The sequence below is a fragment of the Bombina bombina genome, chromosome 5 (genome assembly GCF_027579735.1).
Source record: "Bombina bombina isolate aBomBom1 chromosome 5, aBomBom1.pri, whole genome shotgun sequence".
Lineage (NCBI taxonomy): Eukaryota > Metazoa > Chordata > Amphibia > Anura > Bombinatoridae > Bombina > Bombina bombina.
Window position 1 is genome coordinate 342,276,564 of NC_069503.1, and position 13,294 is coordinate 342,289,857.

At 38.2% G+C, this 13,294-nt stretch overlaps 1 protein-coding gene across 1 annotated transcript in view; it reads left to right on the top strand.

Moving 5' to 3' along the window:
* Window positions 1-13,294, top strand: part of DNAH11 (dynein axonemal heavy chain 11) — an 851,888-nt gene that overhangs the window by 266,299 nt on the left and 572,295 nt on the right. The window contains 2 exon segments of the mRNA XM_053715724.1: window positions 155-281; window positions 11,575-11,727. Of these exon segments, the coding sequence (XP_053571699.1) occupies window positions 155-281; window positions 11,575-11,727 (280 nt within the window).

Genomic DNA, 13,294 nt, shown 5'->3' on the forward strand with positions numbered 1-13,294 from the left:
TTACAAGGGAGGTGCAAACTGTTTTGCACAAGCGATATCGTCTTTTTGCAAGCATTTTTAATTGCGCTATTACATATATATGTGTGTGTGTGTGTGTGTGTGCACACTACTAATAGTGTTATTATATTTCTAATAATTATTCTATTTTTTTTAGGCTTTCTCTCTGTGAAAAAGCATTGTCTGAATACTTGGAAATAAAGCGTTTAGCTTTTCCTCGGTTTTACTTTGTCTCTTCTGCAGACCTATTAGATATTCTGTCTAAAGGCACGCAGCCCAAAAAGGTATGGATTTTGATGCACTAACAAACAAATATTAAAATAATTTTGGAAACGTTATATTTATTCATATATTTAGAAGATAGTGATGCAGCCCCAATGATATAACGCCATGCAAAAAGGTAAGATGGCTAAATATCCTATAAGTTGCTGTCACTCTTTAGGAGCTAACAACATCATTAGTTTCTGACTTCAGAGCATGAAATATAGCCAAGTATATGAAGCAACTGACATTTTGTATTCAATTGCAATTTAGATAAGCTGTATGCATTTTTGGAAAATGCACTTTTAAATAAAAGGTAAGAGACAAAAAAAAATGCATAACTATTTATTTGCCAAAATCAATTTCAGAAGGGTTCAGTCTTTGAAATCTAAGTTAATTTATTTTGTCAGATTGTGCAGCTCTTGTTTGCTATGCTGAGCCTTCTTTGCTAGGCTTAACACTACAGCGTTCTCTGACTGCCAGTGGTTGTGAAGTAGAATTCTTGATGCTTTTTTGTACAGTCCCTGGGGAGATGATGCAGTCTCAGCAGTAGTTGATTTGGGGGGTGTGAGGGGGACCAATTCCCATAGTTCCACTAGTCAAACCATCAGCTATGCTACATTTTTTATCTGTACATTTCTGACAAAATAATTAGGTCATAAAATGGAAAAAAAAGACTGCACAGCCAAAAATACTCTTTTTTTTTTTTTACTTTGACAAACAGGGCTGCAACACATCGCAGCTAAGGTGTTGAAATATTAACAGATATATCTTTGAATTGTTTTCTTTTTCTTTTTTCTTTATTGTTACTACATTTGAAAGACATTTAAGGTTACAATACCACATCCAATTAAGCTTTCTCTCTTTTTAAGTCATTCTATAAAAGTAGTTTAATTTCAACATATATTAAACTTTATTTATAACATTCTTGTCTCTTTGACAACTTTCTAGTATTAACTGAAAAAAGTTACTTCATTATCTTTTTTTTTGTTTAAATTTGAATTATAATTTAATTTAAAATATAAAGTGAGAATCAATGTCTGTTATATGGCATATACTTTTCTTAAATATGATGTAACTGCTGTAAATGAAGTAGATTAATAATTTTAACAAATATATAGATACGGAAAGACCAATAGAAGACTGTGAATTAAAAACTTTTGCATAGAACGACAGATATAAAAAGAAGTGGGAACCTCGCTAGTTAGCTTGCAGGGAGATATATATATGTGTGTGTGCGTATGTTAGTATATGTGTGTGTGTGTATTTATATATATATATATATGTGTGTGTGTTTATGTGTGTATATATATATATATATATTTATTATTATTATTATTATTCTTTATTTATAACGCGCCAACAGATTCTGCAGTGCTGCCCATGGGTACAAGGATAAAAGTACAACTGAGAAACTATACAATAAAAGACAAAATTTTACAGACCGATACAGGGGGAATTGAGGGCCCTATTCCCGTTGGAACTTACAATCTAGATGGGTAGGAGGTGGGGACTGCAAAGGTGGGAATGATATTAGTGGGGAGATGAGGGCAACTGTTGGGTTAGTGAAGTTCATTTGTTAATGAGTCGGGTTATAGGCTTCCCTGAACAAAAAGGTCTTTAGGGAACGTTTAAAGGAGGAGAGGTTAGGGGATAGTCTGACGGCTCAAGGAAGTGCATTCCAGAGGGTCGGTGCCGCACTAGAGAAGTCCTGTAGTCTAGCATGAGAGGAGGTGATGGTAGAGGATGCAAGGAGCAGGTCATTGGTGGATATTAGGGGATGGGCTGGAGTATATTTGTTGATGAGTGAGGACAGGTAGGGTGGGGCAGCATTGGTGAGGGCTTTGTAGGTCAGGGTGAGAATTTTGAATTTAATTCTGCTGTGAATGGGGAGCCAGTGAAGGGACTCACAGAGAGGTGCAGCAGAAACGGAGCGTCGAGAGAGGTGGATTAGCCTGGCAGATGCATTTAGGATGGATTGAAGGGGAGAGAGGGAGTCCAGTTAGCAAGTTATTGCAGTAGTCAAGTCGGAAAATTACCAGGGAGTGGATAAGCAGTTTAGTAGTTTTGTCACTCAGAAACTGAAGAATTTTGGAGATATTGCGTAGATGGTTGCGGCAGGATGAAGAGAGCAGTTGGATGTGTGGAATGAAGGACAGATTTGAGTCAAGTGTGACTCTGAGGCAGCGGACTTGGGGTGATCGGGAGATAGTGGTGCCTCCAACAGTGATGACAAAATTAGAAACTGTAGTAGAGTTAGAGGGGGGATTAGAAGTAGTTCGGTCTTGGCCATGTTTATGTTTAGGTGGTGAGAGGCCATCCAGGAGGAAATGCCAGATAAGCAGTTGCTGATGTGTGAATTGACTGAAGGAGAGAGTGCAGGGGTGGAAAGGTAGATCTGGGTGTCATCAGCATAGAGGTGGTAGTTGAAGCCATAGCTGTTAAGTTTACCCAGTGAAGAAGTGTAAATAGAGAAGAGTAGAGGACCCAGGACAGAGCCTTGAGGTACTCCAACAGACAGAGGCAATGGAGAGGAGGAGCCACCAGCAAAAGAGACGGAGAAGGATCTGTTAGAGAGATAAGAGTGAATCCAGGAGGGGGCAGTGTCACAGAGCCCAAGAGAGCTTAGAGTACGTAGGAGAAGGGGATGGTCAACAGTGTCAAAGGCAGCAGAGATGTCAAGTAAGATGAGTATAGAGTAGTAGCCTTTGTTTTTAGCAGAAAGGAGATCATTAGTAACCTTGGTGAGGGCAGTCTCAGTTGAGTGTTGGGGACAGAAGCCAGATTGCAGGGGGTCGAGCAGTGAGTTGGAGGACAGGAAATGGGTTAGGCTATTTTTGAAGCTAGCGGGAGCAGTGATATGGGACGGTAGTTTGCAGGAGAGTTAGGGTCAAGGGAGGGTTTTTTGAGGATGGGGGTGACCTTTGCATGTTTGAAGGAGGCAGGGAATGAGCCGGTTGAAAGGGATAGGTTGAATATGTGGGTAAGAGCCAGAGTGAGGGTGGGAGACAGAGAAGGTATTAGATGCAAAAGAATAGGGTCAAGTGGGCAGGTAGTGAGGTGTGAGGAAGACAATAGGGAAGCCACTTCACTCTCAGTGGTTGGGAGGAGGATGCAGAGAGGGGCAGAGGGGGTAACTGGGGTGAAGTTGGGAGATTGCAGGCTTGTGTTGGGATGTTTCTTTGGATGGTAAGTGTTTTATTGAAAAAGTAGTCAGCTAGGTCTTGAGCACTGAACGCAGATGAGGGTGGTGGTGCAGGTGGGTAGAGAAGAGAGTTGAAAATGGAGAAGAGTCTTTTAGGGTTTGGGGAGTGAGTGGATATAAGAGAAGAGAAGTAGGTTTGCTTAGCTAAGTGAAGGGCAGAGGTGTAAGAGTAAAGGATTAACTTATAGTGCATGAAATCAGGTTCAGAGGAGGATTTTCTCCAGGCTTGCTCAGCAGTGCGGGAGCATTTTTGTAGGTGGCGTGTTTGCTGGGAGTGCCAGGGCTGGAGCTGATGACCTGGGGCTTTGTGAAGTTGGGGCGGAGCGATGGTGTCAAGTACAGAGGAGAGAGTATTGTTGTAGTGGGTTTTGGCAAGGTCAGGGCAAGATATTGTGGGAGAGACGTATTTGAATAAGGTTGGAGAGTTGGGGAGGGTCAACAGTGTGCAGATTTCTTGTGCGCGGTCAAGGGGGGGAAAGTAGGTTTAGCCTGTACATTAAGATTAAAGGTGAGCATACACACACCTAATATGAGCTTGTGGAACATCCCTTTCCGAAACAAAACTATGGGCATTAATATGAATTTGCCCCCCTCCCACTTTGCGCTTATAAAAGCTGCCACACTTCTGAGAAGGCTTTCCACAAGATTATGAAATGTAGGGGGCACTGATGTTGGACGAGAGTCTGGCTTACAGTCGGCCTTCCATTTCTTTCTAAAGGTGTTCAGTGGGGTTAAGGTTGAGATTCCATGATCAGACTGCCATATAGTTAATCGTGATCATTACTCTAGAGAGCAAATTTCCACTCCTCCAGAGCCCATTTGCACAATGTTTTACTTCACTCCAGCGTGCTTGGCATTGCAAGTGTTGATGTGAAGCTTGTGCACAGCTGTTCAGCCATGGAAACCCTTTTTTATGAAGCTCCTGACATACAGTTCTTGTGCTGATGCTGCTTCCAGTTTGGAACTCTATTGCGAGTGATACAATGTTTACGTGTTGTGTGTGTGTGTGTGTATATACAATTAAAATTATGGGGAGGCGAAAAGTGAGTTTAAAATCCTCCACTAAATACAAAATGTAGAGAAAATAACTCATTGTGTAAACTATTTACAAATCTAGACAAGTCAGAAGACTTGCTTTTCCCACAGAAACTCTCCAATTACACTGTTTCCAATGCACGCTGTCCTGGGATTGGTCTGAATCACTGTACTAACCCTAGCTAAGCGTAAAAGCTGTGTAATGCGGCAATGCTATGGCGTAAAGGGAAGTCTGCTTTAAAAAGCAGGCTAAAAGTAAAAAGGTGAGTCGTGAACCTCATTTGCATATCTTACCCAGAATCCTTTGCTGCATTGGAAACAGTGTAATCAGAGAGTTTCTGTGGGAAAAACAAGTCTTCTGACTTGTCTAGATTTGTAAATAGTTTACACAATGAGTTTATTTTTTAGAGGGTTTATAGTAGTGGTGTATCTGTGTAGAGTTTGTATATGAGAGAGTGGTTGCTTTACTAAGCACTGGATTGATATATGATTTGCACTACACAATAATTGTTTTAAAGGGATAGATAGGTCAAAATTGAAATGAGCATAAATGCATTTTAATTTGCAAAAATTCTTCTAGTAAAAGTTATTTGTTTTTCTGCGGCATACGCACATATACTGTGAGAGTCTGTGCGCCAGTATTGAAGCTCAGAGAGCTGAAGGTGGTTTGTATTGCTTCTGTTAAAGACTAACACCTAGATTTAGAGTTTTGTCGGTAAAGACCTGCGGTGCTAACGCTGCTTTTTTTTCCAGCGCACCCTTAAGACAACGCTGGTATTTAGGGTTGTCTGAATGGCTGCGTTAGCCTCAGAAAAGGGAGCATTGAGCATATTTTAGCTCCACTTCAACCCTCAATACCAGCGTTGCGTAAGTCAGCGGTAAGCTGGAAAAACGTGCTCGTGCACGATATCCCCATAGGAAACAATGGGGCTGAGCTGGCTGAAAAAAAAACTAACACCTGCAAAAAAGCAGCGTTCAGCTCCTAACGCAGCCCCATTGTTTCCTATGGGGAAACACTCTCTAAGTCTACACCTAACACGCTAACATGAACCCCAAGTCTAAACACCCCTAATCTTACACTTATTAACCCCTAATCTGCCGCCCCCGCTATCGCTGACACCTGCATTATATTATTAACCCCTAATCTGCCGCTCTGGACACCGTCGCAACCTACATTATAGCTATGAACCCCTAATCTACTGCCCCTAACATCGCCGACACCTATATTATATTTAATACCCCCTAATCTGCCCCCCCCAACGTCGCCGCCACCTACCTACACTTATTAACCCCTAATCTGCCGACCGGACCTCGCCGCCACTATAATAAATGTATTAACCCCTAAACCGCCACACTCCCGCCTCGCAAACACTATAATAAATTGTATTAACCCCTAATCTGCCCTCCCTATCATCGCCGCCACCTACTTACAAATATTAACCCCTAAACTGCCGCCCCCCAACATCGCCGCTACCATTATAAATTTATTAACCCCTAAACCTAAGTCTAACCCTAACCCTAACACCCCCCTAACTTAAATATAATTTAAATAAAATGAAATAAAATTACTATCATTAAATACATTTTTCCTATTTAAAAATAAATACTTAGTTATAAAATAAACCCTAATATAGCTACAATATAACTATTAGTTATATTGTAGCTATTTTAGGATTTATATTTATTTTACAGCAACTTTGTATTTATTTTAACTAGGTACAATAGCTATTAAATAGTTAAAAACTATTTAATAGCTACCTAGTTAAAATAATTACAAAATTACCTGTAAAATAAATCCTAACCTAAGTTACAAATACACCTAACACTACACTATCAATAAATTAATTAAATAAATTACCTACAATTAGCTAAACTAAAATACAATTAAATAAACTCATCTATAATACAAAAAAAACCTAACACTAAATTACAGAAAATAAAAAAAAATTACAAGAAGTTTAAACTAATTACACCTAATCTAAGCCCCCTAATAAAATAAAAAAGCCCCCCCCCCCAACATTAAAACCCACCACCCACATACCCCTACTCTAACCCACCCAAACCCCCTTAAATAAACCTAACACTAACCCTCTGAAGATCTCCCTACCTTGAGTCGTCTTCACTCAGCCGAGCCGAATTCTTCATCCAAGCGGAGCAAGAAGATGTCCTCCATCCGGTAGAAGTCTTCATCCAAGCGGGGCAAGAAGAGGTCCTCCATCCAGTAGAAGTCTTCATCCAAGCGGGGTCTTTTATCTTCATCCATCCGGAGCGGAGCCATCTTCCAGCCAGCCGATGCGGAGACATCCTCTTCAACCGACGGACTAACGACGAATGATGGTTCCTTTAATGGACGTCATCCAAGATGGCGTCCCTCGAATTCCGATTGGCTGATAGGATTCTATCAGCCAATCAGAATTAAGGTAAGAAAAATCTGATTAGGATTCTATCAGCCAATCGGAATTAAGGTAAGAAAAATCTGATAGGATTCTATCAGCCAATCGGATTGACCTTGCATTCTATTGGCTGTTCCGATCAGCCAATAGAATGCGGCTGGCTGGAAGATGGCTCCGCTCCGGATGGATGAAGATAGAAGACCCCGCTTGGAGGAAGACTTCTACCGGATGGAGGACCTCTTCTTGCCCCGCTTGGATGAAGAATTTGGCTCGGCTGAGTGAAGACCACTCAAGGTAGGGAGATCTTCAGGGGGTTAGTGCTAGGTTTATTTAAGGGGGGTTTGGGTGGGTTAGAGTAGGGGTATGTGGGTGGTGAGTTTTAATGTTGAGGGGGGGTATTGTATTTTTATTTACAGGTAAAAGAGCTGATTACTTTGGGGTAATGCCCTGCAAAAGGCCCTTTTAAGGGCTGGTAAAAGAGCTGATTACTTTTTAATTTAGAATAGGGTAGGGCATTTTATTATTTTGGGGGGCTTTTTTATTTTATTAGGGGGCTTAGATTAGTAGTTTAAACTTCTTGTAAAAAATTTTTATTTTCTGTAATTTAGTGTTTGTTTTTTTTTGTATTATAGATGAGTTTATTTAATTGTATTTTAGTTTAGCTAATTGTAGGTAATGTAATTCATTTATTGATAGTGTAGTGTTAGGTATACTTGTAACTTAGGTTAGGATTTATTTTACAGGTAATTTTGTAATTATTTTAACTAGGTAGCTATTAAATAGTTATTAACTATTTAATAGCTATTGTACCTAGTTAAAATAAATACAAAGTTGCCTATAAAATAAATATAAATCCTAAAATAGCTACAATGTAACTAATAGTTATATTGTAGCTATATTAGGGTTTATTTTATAGCTAAGTATTTATTTTTAAATAGGAAAATGTTATTTAATGATAGTAAATTTATTTAGATTAATTTAAATGATATTTAAGTTAGGGGGTGTTAGGGTTAGGGTTAGACTTAGGTTTAGGGGTTAATAACTTTATTATAGTAGTAGCGACGTTGCGGGCGGGAGATTAGGGGTTAATATTTGTAGCTAGGTGGTGACGATGTTAGGGAGGGCAGATTAGGGGTTAATACAATTTATTATAGTGTTTGCGAGGCGGGAGTGTGGCGGTTTAGGGGTTAATAAATTTATTATAGTGGCGGCGAGGTCCGGTCGGCAGATTAGGGGTTAATAAGTGTAGGTAGGTGGCGGCGACGGTTGGGGGGGCAGATTAGGGGTTCATAAATATAATATAGGTGTCAGCGATGTTAGGGGCAGCAGATTAGGGGTTCATAGGTATAATGTAGGTTGCGGCGGTGTCCGGAGCGGCAGATTAGGGGTTAAAAAAAAATTATTATAGGGTTTGCGATGTGGGGGGGCCTCGGTTTAGGGGTTCATAGGTAGTTTATGGGTGTTAGTGTACTTTATAGCACAGTAGTTAAGAGCTTTATGTTCCGGCGTTAGCCCATAAAACTCTTAACTACTGACTTTTTTTTTGCGGTTGGTGTCTTGTCGGTAGAGGCTCTACCGCTCACTTCTTCCAAGACTCTAAATACCAGCGTTGGGCAAATCCCATAGAAAACATAGGATACGCAATTGACGTAAGGGGATCTGCGGTAGCCTCGAGTCGCGGAAAGAAAGTGAGCGGTAGACCCTTTCCTGTCTGACTCTAAATACCAGCGGGCGTTAAAAAGCAGCGTTAGGACCCCTTAATGCTGCTTTTGACGGTAACGCCAAACTCTAAAGCACTGACTCTCTGAGCTTCAATACGGATGCACGGCCCTTACAGTATATCTGCGTATGCTGCAGTAAAACAGTAATAACTTTTACTAGAAGCACAGTTGCGAATAGAAGTATATTGCAAAAACTCTTCTATTTTACATTGCAATGCACCCAAGCACATTTAAATTGCGACCTTTGTATCCCTTTAAACATGCAGCCATATATTTTTGCTGTTATGTTCTTTTGGCCTAGGAAATGTATTTGCTGTAAATGTCCTCTAAAAGCATTGCGCAACCTATTATCTGGAATGAGAGTTATTTTATTTTTTTTCCTTTTGCTATTTTTCCTTTTGAGTAGGAAGTACTAATCTACCCTTGATCTTAAGCCATGCATTATAGCACAAGTGCCTGCCTGCATGTGATAGTAATGTTTAGTTGTGGCCTGTATCCCTGATGAGCACATGACCCCTGTGTCTGACATGCATTAACAACAATAGAGAGAACAGACAAAACACGCTACGGATCACAGCTTAGGCGCATCTTATCTACAGATGATAAGTAGTGCTAAGAGCTCAGTGTTGTTTTTCATAGTGTCACTGACCTAGCTGTTGACGCGATGGTAATGAGCTTTCTTGAGTTTCTTTAAATGTCATTCTGATATCCTTCTTCAAGCAATAATCTGCCAACTTGTGTGACAGCTAAAGACCTATTTATTCTGCTGTTGTTCAGCTAGATAATTATGCCGAAGATTTACACTATGCTCTTCATAAACAGACAATGGCAATTCATCCAGAGACAATTTGGTGGTTTGAGAAATATCCGTTTTAATGCTGTTTAAAGATCAATATTAAAACCACATGATGCCAAAGTTTATGCTGGACAAGCAATTCACTAACATTATTTGTCAAGCAATTAATTTTCTATCTTGATTCAGTGCACATAAATCAGAAGCAAAAAATGTGAGTGCAGTTAACAAACATGCTGTTTGTTTTACAGTCTATTTTAACCTCAGCCTGACTAGTTTCTAGATTTTATGTTAACAGATCATTTTAGTCCATTTTTTTTAATAAAAAAAGAGCATAATTTCAATACACTGGGAAAAAAATAATGATACATTTATACTGAAACTAAAAGACAGTTGTGTAGCTCCTACATATGGTCACTTGCTGCTAAGAACAATTCCCACACGTCTATTGGTAGAAAGAGACATACCCCTATAAGCTTGACAAAGAAATGTTGCTTTATTTAAAACCAATACAAAAAAGCATAAAACTAATATATTTTTAATCTTTTTTTTAATAAAAAAACAAACAAACAAATAAATTGATTGGAGCTTTAAAATGCATTATTCTCCATTTTAGCATGTCTTAAAGCCATCTCCATTGTATTTATATGTATCCTGTTTTAGGCAACACTACACTCACTTTTCTATAATACATGCACTGGTTTGGTTACAATTTATACCCACATGTAGGCAGATTGTTTTTTTACAAAACGTTAAAAATACATTAGCCTGTATAGGTCATCTTGAATAAAAAACACAGATGTTCTAATTCAGCTAATCATGGCTGTTGAATGACTTTGCTGTTCTTGCTAGAAACCTGAATTACTATGTAGAAAACACATGTTTTGTTTTAAAGAATTTTATTGCTTGAAATATTGAAATATCAACAACAGTTGTATTTCACTAAAATCTTAGCTAAAAAAATCATTATAGTTTTTATATTGCTCAAGAATAACAAAATGACCTTCCATGTATTATTATTATTATTATATTATTATTATAGTATTATTCATGTGTGTAGCATCCAGCCACTAGCTATTTCCCAGTAGTGAGTCTACATGGGTAGTTTTCAAGGGTACCAAGAAAACAAAGTAAATTTGGCAACAGATGTAAATTGAAAAGTATCTTCAAATTGCACGTTCTGACACATTTATTAAAACGTTTTCTGTATATTTTTTTTTTTTCTAATTTAAAGGGAAAGTCATAATGAAACTTTTATAATTCAAACATATGTTTTATTCTTTCACAGTACATACAAGATCTGTGTATTCATGAAATACACAACCCCAGCATTTCCTCCTATGTGTGAAGAATGTATGTTTTTAGCTGATGCCCAGTATGTAAAATGGACATGTTTAGAAAAATCAGATATCCAATAAGGCTGGTCAGATATGTTGTAAAAATAGTTTTACAGCTTTTGTATTGCTGTTGCTACCCAAATGTATTTACTCAAAGATGTGTACATACTTTTTTACTGCTATAGTTAAAAAAAGATCAAAGAGCCGCTACAGGACCATAATAGTCAAAAACCTGCATGTTTTGATTTGGGCATATAATTTTAAGACTATCAACCTTACACTACTGTGTGATTAACTAAAAATGGGTTAAATACACAGTAGAAGTGCCTTTCAGGACCAGCAGGGCAATGCTGCTCCCGAACAGAAATTGCCACTAATCAGCAGCACTAGTTGCACAACTGATTTGTGCTCTGTTGATTGGATCAGCAGCGAGTTCCGTTCAGGACCAGTAATATTCAGCAGGCCCAGAGCAGCACTTCTACTGTGTGTTTAACTCCTTTGCAGGGTTGATAGTCTTAACATGACATGCACCAAAGGAATAGAACATTTCATTGTTGACTTTTATGGTCGTTTACAAATGTATATAGCAAAGGCTCCATATCGTTGTTAATGCAACAGTATGTCACATTATTAACACTTTCTGGCTTATGAGACAACTTGTGAAGATTTAACAATATTTCAACTCATTCTTATGTAGGAACTTGTTAACTGATTTATTGGCACATACATTGTACAAATTAAAACATGTTAAATAGTAATTTGTACATGTATTTCTATCTGTATATTATAATGCCTTTTTATTTGTAACTAAACAACTTTTTATTTTATTTAGGTGACACGTCATTTAGCCAAACTGTTTGACAATATTGTTGATCTTGAGTTTAAAGAACACGATGCAAATGAGCTTACAGACTTAGCATCTGGGATGTACAGCAAGGAGAAAGAATTTGTTTCATTCAGTGAGACATGTCACTGTACTGGCCAGGTAATTGTTCCGCCTCCTGAATTAGATTATCATTTCATTCAATATATAATGCTTCATTTATATTGGCAAACTAGTTTTATTTTGTCCATCCAATAAAAAACTGTACACCACAATTACAGTAGAATTGAAAAATGGAAAAATACACAAAAGAAAATGCAATAGCACTTTCTTTGAATTTGAATTGAGCAGTAGAATAGTTTCAAAGTGAAATCAAATTTTCCTCCCCTGTATTGTGTGGCATCCATTAGCCAATCACAAAATTCATATACATACATATTGTGCAGCAGTTTTGCACATGCTCAGTAGGGGCTGGAGCCCCAGAAATTGTATGTTGGAAATTGTGTGTGTGTGTTTTTTTTTTAATATATAAATGATATGCTCTATTTGAATCATGAAACTTTAATTTTGACTTTAGTGGCCCTTCAAGGACATTACCAACAGTGGTGTACATCATTCACTTTATTTTATTAGTGTATATAAAAATGGACTAGAACAGCTAAATTAAAAACTGTGATTACCTTTTCCTGAAGAATAGTTTGTGGTAAGTTTTATATTATTATAATATATAAAATATAATGGTTAAATATGAACTTTGAAGTATATTTTATGGAATTGTATTCCCTTAAAGGGATAGAGAAGTCAAAATGAAATATTTATGATTCCGATAGAGTACAGCTTAAAAAACAACAAACCCTTTGAGTGCTAAGCTGAAGACATATACCACTGGAAAGGATAGGCGATTACCTTTCCAATGGTGGGTATTGGGGGTCTGTAGCTGCTTAGATCCCTGAGATACAGGTTTCTAAGCAGTATGCCCCCTTTCCCTATACTTTGTATTGACAATTTTAAATAAAGTTGCGCGATGACGTCATCACATCATTGCGCGTGACGTCACCGCACGTAACGGGAAGCCCCGGCGATGCCTGTCATTATGCATGCCCGATCGCCGGGGTAAGAGCGGGTGGGGGCCCCCAGATTGCAAAAATGCTAGTTGAGTGCTAATTACGGCTCTGAGCCGTCCTTAGCACTCAAGGGGTTAAGAAATTGATTTTACTTCTGTTATCAGATTTACCTATTTCTTATGTCATTATTTGCTGAAATGTTGCTCCTCCCCATGGGTGCATACTGCATAAGCTTAGGAGCACTATATGGCAGAAGTGTATACACAAAGAGCATGCTCCAGAGCCTACCTCAGTATGCTCTCTTGGAAATGAGTGAAGTTATAATAAAGGATGCCAAGAAAAATAGGTAGATAATAGAAATATGTTGCATTGTGTTTAATTGTATACTCTATCGGAAGGCAAACTTATGATTTCTAATTCAATGTCCCTTTTAAAGGGATGCTAAACACCTTGTAATTACAAGACATTTCTGCTGTGTTGCTACTGAATAATCTATCAGCCAAGTCTTAATGTTTTTAAAATAATTTACATCCTTTTTACTGCAATTATTTTTTAATAGCCAAATCCCACCCACCGTTTGCCTTATTTGGAGAAGCCAATCTGTTCTTTAGTCTGTAGACAACAAGGCTAGCCACAGTCATACATTTAGTATAAAGTACTCTGGT